This window comes from Gopherus flavomarginatus, chromosome 3 (assembly GCF_025201925.1).
Source record: "Gopherus flavomarginatus isolate rGopFla2 chromosome 3, rGopFla2.mat.asm, whole genome shotgun sequence".
In the NCBI taxonomy this organism is placed as follows: Eukaryota; Metazoa; Chordata; order Testudines; family Testudinidae; genus Gopherus; species Gopherus flavomarginatus.
The window spans coordinates 162,317,355-162,331,698 of NC_066619.1; the positions used below are offsets into that span (position 1 = coordinate 162,317,355).

The following is a 14,344-nucleotide window of genomic DNA, read 5'->3' on the forward strand; positions in this document are numbered from 1 at the left end:
ATTCCCATTTTTACCCAGGCGCCCCCAGCCGACCTCACTGAGGCCAGCCACGAGCACTCATGGGCTGATGACGAGGGATAGCAGTCATATTGTACCGTCTGCCACCAGGAAGGGGATGCTGGTGTTCAGCGCTGCAGCACCCCGTCTACCAGCAGCATGCAGTAGACATAGGGTGAAACTGAAAAAGGGCGAGAAACGTTTTATTTTCCCCTTTTCTTTCGGGGGGTGGGGGGAAGGGTGTAAATTGACGACATATACCCTGAAACACCCGAGAAAATGTTTTTGACCCTTCAGGCATTAGGAGCTCAGCCAAGAATGCAAATGATTTTCAGAGACTGCGGGGACTGTGAGATAGCTGGAGTCATCAGCCCCCCCGCCCCTCTATGAGCGTGCATTTCATTCTTTGGCTTTCCGTTACGCTTGTCACACAGCACTGTGCTGTGGCCTCTGTCTATCATAGCCTGGAGATTTTTTCAAATGCTTTGTCATTTAGTCTTCTGTAACGGACCTCTGATAGAACAGATTTGTCTCCCCATACAGCGATCAGATCCAGTATCTCCCGTACGGTCCATGCTGGAGCTCTTTTTGGATTTGGGACTGCATCGCCACCCAAGTTGATCAGAGCTCTACGCTGAGCAAACAGGAAATTAAATTCAAAAGTTCTTGTGGCTTTTCCTATCTACCTGGCCAGTGCATCCGAGTTCAGATTGCTGTCCAGAGCGGCCACAATGGTGCACTGTGGGATACCGCCCGGAGGCCAATACCGTCGATTTGCGGCCACACTAACTCTAATCTGACATGGCAATACCGATTTCAGTGCTACTTCTCTCATCGGGGAGTAGTACAGAAATCGGTTTAAAGAGGCCTTTATATCGATATAAAGGGCTTCATTGTGTGAACGGGTGCAGGGTTAAATCGGTTTAATGCTGCTAAATTCGGTTTAAACGCGTAGTGTAGACCAGGCCTTAGATTACTTCCTGCATGCACTCCCAGCACCTAATGCTTTGGAAGGGAATTCGCTTGGCGGTGCTAACACATGAATATGTGCTTTCCATTGGTTGTATGGCAGCTCCACCTCCCTTTGTTTCCTGGTACTTAGGCTGTATCTGAAAATCTCCCCTGAAGACCTTGTCAGCTTGGGCTCTATTCCTTTGCTTACATAAGCTCACTTGCGAAGAACTTACTCTGTATTTCCTCTCCTCCTCAAATCTGTCCTCAAACTTCCTGATTTTCTTCTTAAGCCCCTGAATCCTCCGGGTCAGCTGTGCAGGTGTCAGATCCTCTCGGTCATCTTCACAAGATCCTAAAGAAGAACTCCTTCTCCTGTAGGGAGCACAGAATGCAGACAGATCCTATGCAAGCAGCCAGTTTACATCTGCATGCACAGAGGGTCAATTACACCTGATTGTAAGTACATTCAACTCTTGTAGACATCATAAAGCCAAATTCAGGCATGATGTAATTGGTAGCTAAAGGGCTAGCATCCCAGGAGCAGTGAGACCAAGAAATGAGGTGTTAAGTCTCTTTAGATTGAAGGTAGATAGGTTGACTGTTGGCTGCGATTCTGAAGAAACTAAGCAGGGAATTTAGGAGAAAGCAGGCCCACTAACTTGCTCTCTAAAATGAGGTACAAGACCTGAAGATTAGGTGGCCAACTCCAGAGACGTGATGGAGAACTGGTAACTGGCCCTTCCTCCAGAAGCCAGGCTTCCTGCAAGGGAGGGGAGTTTGGGGAGGGAGGTGAGGGAATATTCTCACATTATTCATTGTCCAGAGTTTAAACATTTCCCAAAGAGCAGGAGCTCCGAATAAAAACACCTGAACGTCAGTGATGAGCCACTCCTGCATCGCTACTTTCAGGGTATTTCGTACTTCTGGAGCGGCTCAGGTTCACCTTTAGCCCTCGTGCTAAAACAGGATTAACAGCACCTGGGATGAGCTACCATTGGGCCAAAATGCAGAGCTTGTGATGTGCCATTGTTCAGACTGAATTTAAAAATATCAATATATTATATATGACGTGGAACTGGTAATAAAAAGGAGGGGGGGGAGTGTCTACATTTGTTTTGCCATTCTTTACCAGAATTTCCACACTCCCAGGTCCAAATTATTTCCATTTAAAAAAACCCCTCTAATCTCAGACCACATTTCAGCAGGGAGAAAGTTTTTATGGCCAAATGATAAATCCCTTAAAATACATATTGACCAGTATGTAGGAGATCACAACAGTTTTCACCACGCCACCACCTGGGCAACCTCCTCCTCATCATTAGCACTTTAAGTGCTTTTTATCTGAGGATGCCCTCAAAGCCTTTTACACAGGAAGGTAAGTACCATTATTCCCATGTCATAGATGAAGAAACCTGGGGCATACAAAGTTAAGTAACTTTTCCAAAGCAACACAGAAAATCAATGGCAGAGCTGGGAATCCAATCAGGCATCCACTGCCGCCTCTCTGTAATGACAGACACACTGCAGCAAGATATGACAGCTTCCTTATTGTGACAGAAGTATCCTGGGTATTCAGGCATGAACCTGGAAGCCACTTCTAGAAATCATTGCAATAGCAAGTGAGGAGGCTTCTGTTGGTGGGGATCACCAGCCTCACCCACACATCGGGTTACATGGCATTATCTTGCTAAATGAGATGCTGCTCATTACCACTGTGCAGTCCTTTGCTACTGGGCAGTGCTGGGAGCAAAGCCAGCAGCTCAGATGGCTGCTGTGAAACCACCACCTACCTCATGAATGAATGGGAGTTAGGAGGGGAGGGAGGCACTTCTGTATCATCCAGGTACTGCTGGCTTTGCCCATAGGCATAGAAACGAGGGGACAGCATTGGATCGCTGTCCTCATCCAGAAGCTGGCGAATTAGACCTCCAGCCTGTGGGGACAGATGAGCTTCGTCGGAGTCTAGGCCATCTCGTTCCCTGGAGGAGAAAGCTGGGACGGGCTCTGGAAATCAATTGAAACCACTCAATGAACATGAGCTTTAATTTTCCTTATTCTAAATGCATTCAATGATCACCACAGCCATGGGCCAGTTTTTAAAGTCATATTTGTCTCAAGTTCCCCCCTCCTTTAGAGAGAGGGCCTCATTCTTCACTGGCTGGCACCCATGGTCACCCTTTACTTGTGCGCAAAGTGAGTGCAGGAGGAGTGTGAAATGCTACCAGATTGGAATGGGAGCATGCTGCACAGGTGCATATGACTCCACAAGGTGCCAGGCAGGGGAGAATTAAGCCCTAAATCTGACCAGTCATCACTGCTCACTGATTCCAATAGACACTAAACCTGACAGCAACTGCCCCCTTTGCTGTCCAAACCTTTGGGGCAGGAACCGAACAGACTTGAATATATTCAAGTATAAAGGGGGTAACTCAGGGCAGCAGAACAGTACATGCAGGAGGAATCAATTGATTCACAAGATGTGCAGGTGCCATAAATGATTAACAAGGTGATCCCATTGTTGTAAACCCCCCACCCTTCCCCACCTTATTCCTTCCCTGCTTTATGATACCCTCAATCACTGCATCATGGCTAACAGTCGATTTTTATCTCAAGGGGGCATGGTTCAGATCTTACTATTTTGTGCTGTGGCGTGCCTAGCCTACTACAGCTGTAAAAGTGTTAACAACAATAAATCATTCAGCTCAATTATTCTCATGTTAAAAAAAAAAAGATAACGACGACACCTGGAGCCACTCAGTCTCTCTCACACTAGTACTGCTAATAAATCTCCCACCCACGAGCTGAATTAATCATCTGACGGTAAAAGTAACCATCTTGGAAGACTGGGGGTGTGAGAAAGGGAAATATGTTTTGGGAATGCCGATTAGCATACTGGAACAAACCGAAAAAAAATCATTTCAATCCCGTGGTCACTCTGTCCAGATGCCATAAAGGGTCTAACATTCTCTGTTCAGATCATTTACTAAGCTGGTTTGCATGCTCCTACTTAGCTCCAGAGGATTAGACGATCTAAGAGTTGTGCTTTGAACATGCAATTCTAACAAGAAGTTCTGAAATCAAATAAAAAAGTTAGAAAAAACATCAAATAGTGGATGATGAATCATTGGAAAGGGCCTTAAAACAGCTACAGAGTCATCTGCTTCTTGCGGATACAGGCTCTGATTCTGATCTTATACCAATGAGAGAGATCAGGCCTTTTTATTTTGTGAATTTTGAAAAATGTAGCACTTCCATTTACTGCATAATGTTACATTTCCGTGTTCCTATCCTCTTGTAAAACCACCGTATGGCCCAATAGGTTTAAGGTACTCCACTGTCCTCTGCACTACTGAATTCAAGGGATACTCAATTCAGTACCAAATGGAGTGTAAAGCGTTTTACATTATTTATGCATCAAAGGCTAGATGCACGCCTCTGCCTCAAAGACTGATGCTGTTCCCAGAAAGTTGAGCCACTCCTGAAGGAATGGCAGGTGCTATTCGCACAATGGACCTTCTCCAGGGTTCTGAGATGGAAAAGGCAAACTTTCACTTGTGGCCAGCCTCCAGAAAAGCCCCAAAGGACCACAGCTGCAGAGAAGATGCACTGATTCAGCTGTGATGGATGTGTAATTTTTTTTAAAAAACAACACATGTACATCAAGTTACCACTAGTTTATACATATATATGTAGGGCCCTATCAAATTCATTGCTGTGAAAAGTGCGTCACAGACCATGAAATCTGGTCCTTTGGCTATTTTTTTACCCTATACTGTACAGATTTCACAGGGGAGACCCGCGTTTCTCAAACTGGGGGTCCCAACCGAAAAGAGGGTTGTTGGGGAAGTCGCAAAGTTACTGTAGGGGGGTTGCAGTATAGCAACCCTTACTTCTATGCTGCCTTCAGAGCTGAGGGGCCGGAGAGCAGCAGCTGTTGGCCAGGTGTCCAGTTCTGAAGGCAGCACCCTACCCCCAGCAGGGCAGAAGTCAGTTGCAACACCATATCATGCCACTCTTTCTTCTGCGCTGCTGCCTTCAGAGTTGGGCCAGGATCCCTACCTACACTTACAACACCATGATAGTTCAGATTTAAATATCTGAAATCATGAAATTTACTAATTTAAAAATCCCATGACTGTGAAATTGACCAAAATGGACCCTGAATTTGGTAGTGCCCTATGTATATTATGCAGTTCCCTTGCATAATCTCTGCAGCAAATGTTTTCTAAATTGCCTTACCCTGAAGGAACCCAATAATAGAGAGAAAATACAGCAGTTTAAGGTTAAAAAATATACTCGCAATCTACAAGCTGTTGAATCAAATCTGATGATTTGGAGCCATACACATTCCAGAGTCCAACTATTTCCCTGAATTTTAACACAGCCCAATGTTTTCAGAAAGGTCTTTTGAGACCCTGTGGTAGTGAAATGTGGAAACTAATGTCCTTTGATTCCCCACCCTCACTGGTCAAGTTACTCTCATATAATTCTTCCAGTGATCCCACTTCCCATCAGGGAGAATTAACAACGTTACAGTAGCATCTTCTAAAATAAGAAGTATTTGGGTGGTTTACAGTCAGTGGGATTAGCATTATGCCTTGCTGGGATTTAGAAGAGAAAAAATGAGGGCAAAAAGGAATGCATATAGTAGTAAACAAACTCAGCTACTACCCAACCTGTGAACAAAGATGTATGTGACTTTGTCCTGAGGTAGATTTACATTCCAGATATCAGGTACCATATAAAGTATCACAACGACTCCAGAGGGCTCTGAGATAAGAGGTTTTACAGTCAGCAATGACTGAGGCATGTGCGGTACCACTATTAATTTCAAATACAGATGAAAAGCTGAAATGTACATTCTAAAGAATGGGTCAGAAAGGGGGAGAGGAAGGAAGTCCTAAAAGAAAAGAAAGTTTGAAACTTGGACGGAACAAATGGCAGCTACAGAAAACTGACTATTTCCCACTTTCATTCCTCGAGGTCTTGACTCTTTGGGTTAGTTGTTCCACTTGCGGTATATAATATTTTGAAATAATTAGATCAGGAGGTCAAAATGGCTAACAAAGCCTGAACAGAAACGGAGCAAGTAGCAAAGGAACACATGATCTGCTGTATGGAATCAGATCAATGAATGGCCCAACTAGTCCAGTATCTCATTTCCCACAGTGGTTAGTGCCAAATGCTCCTTGTCATGCACAATTATAGAATAACTGACCCAAAGGGGAAGGTTCTCCTAGTCCCTGGTTGGCTTATGGCCTGAAGCATAAGGATTTGTATTATTTATGTGTTTATCTTACCTAATGTAACACTCTCATAATGGAAGCTCTCATTACCAATATAAACAACTAAACCTGCTAAATTCTTGGACTGGGTAAGTTCTACAGGTTATTTATGTGTTGTGTTAAAAATATTTTCTCATTACTTTTACATATACTTTCAGCTCTACTGAATGTCCCTTGTCCTTGTGTGAGTAAAAAGGTGAACAGGAGTGCTCTATCTTCTCTAAGCCATTGATTAATTTGAATACCTTTATCATGTCTCCTCTTATTCACCTTCTCTCTCAACTAAACAGTGCCAGTCTTGTCAACCTCTCCTCCATAGGGGAGTCCCTCCATGCCTCTAACCAGCAACCAGAGCACTTCTATTTTAGGATATCTTTTTTCATTCTCCAGTAATAAGGGACATGCATAAATACAGGAAAGAAATTACTTAAGAAATTGTGCACATGGGTGTAAACACTTCAGAGTGTCTATGTATAAACATTCTATTTGTTGGTTTGGAACTTCCATTTCAATTCCTTTAGCCTTGCCTCTTCCAAGTTTGTGTGGAAAAGGCAAACTTATGTTTGTAGCCTTCACTCTCTCCTCTTCAATACTGGTCTATTACCTTTCATAGTCCCACAACTAATCTGCCATTGACGCTTTCAGCCACCTGTTGTGCATGCATGCAACTATGTAGGTGCACATATATATGTTACCGTTACCTCTTTAATAAATGGTCATAGGAAGGACAAATGATGGTCTTCAGTTGACAGTAAAAGTATTTTAATCAAGAGGTGAGGAGAACGCAGTGTAGTGGTCTCTAGGCTGAATAAATGAATATGGTTATCTCAAGACCATCTGTTATCCTCTTATAGGGAATTTTTTATATTTTTATTTTGTTTACCCTCAAAAAATTCAAGTGGTTCTCTGCAGGACAAAATATCACCTAAGCATATGTAAAATACCTATGCATACAGATGTAAATACAGTTGCAAAATGGGTTCATACACTGAACAATGATATCTAAAGTGCTGTACCAGTACTTCTTAAAGGAGACAGATATCTGACTAAAATATGAAGGCCAGATTTTCAGATAGTGTAAACTGGTGAAGCAACTGATCTATATTAAGTTTTATCTGCCGGGGTACTGCCCTAAATTTCATTGGAAATCACTGAAGAAAATGAAAGGAATTAAAATGATCTTTTAAAATTAATTAATACAATTTTAAAGTGTAACATACATACTAGTTTTATAAGGAATGTAATGTGCTGTATCAGTAGAGAAAATAACTAGTTTTATTTTTAAAAAATGTCTTATACTGTGGCCTCTCTTAGTGTATCAAAATAATATACAGCCCTAGTGAAGCATCATCACATCTTCGCTCGGGGATAAAAAAAAATTTCCATTACAGAAGTCAAATTGACACGATTCCTAATGTACCCATGTTTATATTTTGTTAACACAATAATGAATCATCATAATAAATGATGATAAAAATATAAGTACTATTTGTTGCAAGTAACTATATGGTGAGGAGAAATGACCAAATAGAGTAAAATTACATTTATTTCATTTCTGTTTATAACAGTGAGAAAATACAAGGCACTTTATCACCTTCAGACTGGTTACATTAAAAACAAGTCCCTTTAAATATGTTTTTAATAAAACTGTTGATTAACCAAATAATGAATTTAAAAAACCCAATCTACTGGTAATTATTTATGCCCTTTGTTGATTTTTTGTTGTTGTTCATTTTCAGGTTCTTAGTGGTGCAATGTTTCTGTTTCCAACACTGCAGGAGAATGCTTATTTGTTTAAAAATGCCTGTTTTCACTGTAATTAAAAAAATAAGGTGAAAACACTGCTGTTGATTGTGGGTTTTATAAAAGATTTTTATTACAAAATCTGGGCTTAAGTTTAGTTTTAATACTCTAATGCAAGATAAATAAGGCAAAGTAGACAGCAAACTGGGGGACAGTCAATTTGGGTCAACCCAGCAATATTCCACTTTCCCATTGAAAAAAACATGACTAGCCTTAGGCAAGTGGGAAAATTACATATCATTCGTTGGTTTCACTATCATTTTTTCATTGTGGTAAAGGGTAAGGGAGGAGGTTTGAGGCCCAAGCTAGTAACGTTTTGTGATAATTTTGCAAAGCAACGTTAGACTATGAAAGCAGCAGGATGTCCCGTCCACTCCTGGCACTTTGATCCACAACGACTAGATTAAAATCCTTTGTGATGGAAGCAGTTCTGGAAACGCTCTGTTTTATTTGTTGCCAGCCTGCACAGAATCACTAACTTTGCAGGCTACCCTAGCAGTCACAAACAGCCCAGTACTGAACCTATTTAAGGGCAGCAGAGCTGAGCTGCAGGGCCAGTGTTACTCTTTATGAAATGCATTTTATCTGTGCATCACCTTAGCATTTGATGCAGAAACAGAAAACCTGCTCAATTTGTGTCAACTGAATGTATCCTATAAAATCATGGCACCTATGCAGAGAAATAGCTTCTTTTTTCAATGCCTATGGGCACCACAGTGAAATTCATTCTGGTCCAAGGGGCCAGTGCAAGGCCCTCCATACTCTAAGCCCTGAAGGGGCTGCATCAGAGTGCCTGTGCACACCTTATGGGCTGGTCTACACTAGGGGAGGGGGCGGATGTAAGATACGCAACTTCTACGAGAATAGCGTAGCTCAAGTCGACGTATCTTATTTCAACTTACTTCCCATCCTCACAACAGCACGGGATCGATGGCTGCGGCTCCCTTGTCGACTCCGCTTCCGCCTCTCACCCTGGTGGAGTTCTGAAGTCAACGGGGAGCGTGGCGGGGGTCAATTTATTGCGTCTAGATGAGACGCGATAAATCAATCCACGACAGATCGATTGCTAGCGGGTAGTGTGGACGTACTCTATGTAGCACAAAAGACTGGTTTGTGTGCCAGCTATGTGGGGATGGTTCAGGGAGGGCCCACATCAGGAGCTTTTTTTATGCAGATCCACTGGCTCCAGCCCTTGAGAATTTGCAACTGCTATTCCAGCTGAATGGTAGCCCTTGTGTGTATATGGGTGGTGGTGGTCGTGGGGGGATTACACCTCCCCAAACTCCTCCTGCATAGGACCCAAAGTCAGTCTTTATGCAGACAGAACAAATGTCACCCCATGTGGGGATGACCATTCTGTGTGTGAGGGCCTGTCCATTCATAAAGTTAATCAGCAACAACTCCACATGTAGACTAGCCCCAAATCTGACTTCATTCCAGCTGCCAACAAGCGGGCCACCTCCGTAGACCGCTTAGATCAGAGCGAGGAGCACAAAGAGGTGGGGGGGGGGGGCACAGAGTTATCCATGTCGCAGTGGTCCCAAAGATGAACATTTCTAACCTGATGCTATCTCAGGTGGGCTGGATAATTACTACTTTGTGCCTTTACCCCCAAAAGATACTCAGTTCTAGTGAAGTGCCTGGAAGAATCCCCTGAGGGAGAGAGAGACTGATGTGCGTTAAGACATTGTGGTTTAAATACGATGAGATTTAGTCTGTGTGTGTAAAGGTAAGAGAACAGTAGCCATTCCGCACACAAGACTATCTTGTAGAACTGTTTCATATCTGCTTTCCCTTAGAGCTTTCCTAAGAATTTTAATCGGAGGCTGTAATACCTGGAGGTGAAGGGAACCTCAGCTACTGAATTTGTGTTCACAAGCCAATTAGGAGCCACTCCACCAGAAACCCAGTGTTCTGTGGCTTCTAAATACCTAATAGCGGATACAATCAGGAGTACACAATGCTAGAATTTCACAGGCAGTCCAAACCACAACCTGAGCTGCTTGCCTAAGGAATTGGCCATTTCACTGATTTTAAGGGCAGATTCTGAGCTGTTACACCAGAATTTAATAGAACACAATGATGAACGTTGTTAGTGTATTTGAATTTGGAAGATTTTGCTGTTTACCATGGAAGGAGCAGAGCTGTAGTGCCAATTCAGAGGAAGAGGGAGGACATGCAGTAGACTGCCATGCGGGTCAGACTGCCTAGATCATAAGAATAGAGGCCAGACTGTGAACCCCTTACTCATATTTGTGAGCAGTGATTTATGAGTCATCTCACAGACAAAATCTGGCTCTAGATGTGGAAATTATGTCTGAGTTTGGGCTAGCAGCTTCCTCTTTTTAGCCACTGCCAGACTGACTACATGTTCATAGCTGAAATGGGTTCAAAGTCTCCTGTTCACCAAGACACAGAAGCCACCATTTTGCTCCACTCATACTGCAACTACAAAATGGTGGCATTTGGAGACAACTGACACATGTCTCACCTGCTCTGGCTGTCCCTTTTGCCAAACTCCTCTTCCATAACATATGTATTTTAAACAGGAAGGAGGAAGAAAAACAGTCTGAAAAAAGTGCTTTCTAAAAATATATATATACACACACACCCCTTTCATTTTCATGAAAATGGTCCTGAGTCCTTATGGCAAGTCAGAGCATCTCTAGAAAAGTTCTTTGTATCAGAACTAAAATGTGTAACACGAGGTAGGGCAGTTTCTGGGAGACAAGCTTATCAGTCTATTCTCCCCTTGAGGCATACATATGACTCCGTTAATGTCAATGGGAGTTATGTGCAGGAATCAAGGAAAGAAAATAATCTTTATTTCAAAAGGCTCAAGTGACAGCAGAATACACAGGGGAGATTCTTGCCTCTGTCACCTTTAAAAACACAAAAACTCCTATGCTTGTCCAAACCCTTCAGGTTATGGCTAATTAGAATCCCTATAAAATATAATGAATCAGATGTCTCTTGGGAGACTTCTTTGCAGTACGTGTTGCCCTTTAATCAGATGTGTTGTACATGATGATATCATCTAGGGAATTCCCAAGCTGGAGGTAGAGGTGGAGAAATTCAGTGCCACTGAAGGTAGCTGGTGGCCTGACTTTGAATCAGGGGCACCCACTGCTACTGGTTTGGTCTGCCCAGCCCCACACTGTCATCACTAGTCCCTCCTACATGGAAAGCAGAAGACATGTGTCACGTAGGCTGTGGAACCAGGAACAAAGAACCTGTCCATTGTCAACATGCTGCACTGCTCACAGGTTTTGTTTTCCAGAGTAGTAGATGCCTGTTACATGCTTGTCTCTCTCTCTGTCTCTTTTTTTAAACACTCTTTTTCTATACCAAGAGCCCCTCCCAATCCACGCCTGCCAAGTTTCAGGACTAACAACAAAAGCACACTCACTTGCACACTGGAAAAAAGGATATAGGCAGGAATCATAATTGATTTGATCGTAAAAGATCCTGAGCGTCTTTAACTCCTCTTGATGTCACTGGCAGTCGAGTTGCTCAGCATCTCGCAGGATTGGGCCCAAAATGTGTAATTCAACAAATATGCATTTAAAAAAAAGTTATTTTTCTTAGCCATTTGGCCCCTTAGCATCTCTGGGATAGATCAGAATGCCTGGTCATTTTGCTGACAGGAAAATGCTAATGATAGTAAGTGGCTCCCCTCCCCACAAACATGCAGCATATATGGTGTAAATTACTCAGCAGTACGATTTCAGTGTTTATTTACATGCAATGTAAACAACAAACACACCACAACTCCTGCATTAATCTCTGCAAAGCGCTATACTGAAAAGATCGCTTTGTGTGTCTGAATATAGGTAACCCATTAACAAAGTCAGTGCAAAAAAACCTCTGGAAAACCAAACTAAGACAGAGCATTAAGATATTTGAACTGCAAGCAACTTAACATTTTTTTTTACCTGGTGAATAGAATTCTACACGGAGTATAACACAGACTAGGGAAGCACTGTCTCTAAGGACCACTAAAGGACAGGAAATAGAACCCTGATTTTCATATCTATGTAGGGGGAAGTGGGGAGGGGTAGCACAGGGAGAAAGCAGGATATTCTCTTTTGTCTTTAAAATACTCAGTTTTGCTTAAGTAGGATCCAGCTCCTCACTAGCCTGGGCTGCAAAACACCATGAAAAGAATAATTCTTAATCAGAAAGGAAGAATCACTGCAAGAAAGGAGCAAACACACTCTCCCGCCTTTCCCTACGTTACAGTCAGACTTGGCACCAACCCACTGTTCCATTTCCAGTTTCTCCAGACAAAAATATATTTCCTGTTGTTTTTGGCCAGGCACTATAAACCCAAAGATACGCCCACTCCACTCATGTTCCCCTCACTCTCTCTTTCGGTGTCATACCAGCAAGCACACAACTGTACCTTCCCAGCTGTTGTCATCGCACAAGGCTGTCAAGTCCAGGCGAGGCACTTCTGAGACGAAGCTATCTTCCTGACCATCAGCATCTTGGTTCCTCTGTAATTTGGTTTCGGGGATGCTCGGGTGCTCCTGAATCTTCATGCTCGAAATCTGCTATAATCCCAAACACACACGAAAAGAAAAAAAAAGAGTAACGTTCAGAAGGAGGTAAAAAATACCTATAGCTGCAGCAACAAGTGTGTTCCTTTAAGCTAAAAGATCAAAAACAAACAGTCCACAATGTTTCCAGCTCAGAAACTAAATTCCCTGTTCAGTGACCCCGAAATGCTAATTGGTCACTCACACTGGCAAAAACATCCGTCCCTCTGCTTTCCTTGAACTTTTCCTTGTTTGGAAAGCCACAAGAAGCTCCCGAGGCTGTTTGTCCAGACAACTGCATGCAGTTGAAAAACGCCTCAAATCACTGACTGGGAAGAACAGAGATGGAGGGGGGAGAGAGGGTGGGTGCGTTTCCTTAAAGAAGTGAAACTCTTTGGAACGTCAACAAAAATGCCGCTGTTGTTGCTACGGCTACAGCAGCAACATGGTGTCTTTTAAAAGCAGCTGTCCCTGCTCCTGAGGCAGCAGCAGCAGCTCTGGAAAGTGAGAAGCGCAAGCCTCACACACAAATGCTCTCATGCAGGCTGTGCAGGCTCAGATCAATTAGTGCCAGCTAAGCTGTGCTGGCTGCACATGCCCTGATTTCCTGTGGTTGTTTGCTAGCTGGGCGTGGGGAGAGCAGAACTATTTATGGAGGAGCTCTGAGCATTAAAGCAATGTTGCGCAAACCTAAACGGCTGTAGGGTTTGGCATCACAGCTGGAAGTAGTGTGGACCCTGGGAAAAAGCCAAAAAAATGCAGGGAAGAGCAAGTAGCTTCTTTTTTTTAAAAAAAGCACACAACCTGCTGTCAAGAAAGTGATCCATAATTTATATCTAGCATGAAGCAACTGCTGCTAGCTTCACTATTATTCACCCACTGAATACTACATAGGCTGTGTGTTCATGCAGAAATCACTTCTATTCTCTCACTCCAGACACACTGCAAGTGTGTGCATAAAGTAAAGCATGTATGTATGTACGTATATACACCTAAACAAACACAGAGCATTCGGATATATACATAAACTGTTACATAATACTTGATTTCAGTAAGCATAGTTTATTCTTAGCTGATAAATCATAGTGAAGTAGGTAACTGAAAAGCAGAATGTTAAAAACAAACAAACAAAAAGACCTTCTAGCAATCCAGTGAGTGATATAGAATAGCACAAATGATTATACTGAGAGTTTGTGTCCAAAAAACTTGACTCTAAAGAGAATTGTCATTGTACAGACAGTGACACTGGATCCAGCCCACACTTCAAAGCTGCACAGAATGAGCTGTCAGAATTGACACTGCATACATGCATATCCCTAAATCACATACAAATTTTGTGTCCTACTTACAATATTCTAAAGCATAACAATTTTACTGTATTCAGCATAGCAATGAATATTCGACGTTAGAGAAAATTGCTCAGAGAATATGCATGACATCTTGATTTAAAAAAACATTATAACCTTGATGCTCAAGTTCCTGGTATTTATAAATACTGCAACATAATGTATTTGCATAACTTTACATTTTGTTTCTCTTTTCGGTAGATTAGCTTTTTTAAACATTATTTAACCATAATAAGGCAATGCCAGCTGATATTACCATGAATTAGAAACTTAACTCTCCCTGTTTTACATTGCACCAAGGAAATACTTGACAACACTAGAGTGTGTGTATCATGAGCACAAATGTCAGTTTACTATCCGATATCTTACAAGCTGCTTCCCACATGTGGACTTAAAATATTTCCTTACATTCAACAAA

General features: G+C 42.4%; 1 protein-coding gene across 12 annotated transcripts in view; it reads right to left on the reverse strand.

The window, feature by feature from the left end:
* Positions 1–14,344, reverse strand: part of FAM13A (family with sequence similarity 13 member A) — a 234,699-nt gene that overhangs the window by 25,353 nt on the left and 195,002 nt on the right. For all 12 annotated transcript variants that reach the window (XM_050943999.1, XM_050943998.1, XM_050943995.1 and 9 more), the window contains 3 exons: positions 12,445–12,595; positions 2,742–2,955; positions 1,185–1,323 (listed from right to left, as the gene is read on the reverse strand). In XM_050943999.1, coding sequence (XP_050799956.1) covers positions 1,185–1,323; positions 2,742–2,955; positions 12,445–12,595 — 504 coding nt within the window. The remainder of the gene's footprint in view (positions 1–1,184; positions 1,324–2,741; positions 2,956–12,444; positions 12,596–14,344) is intronic.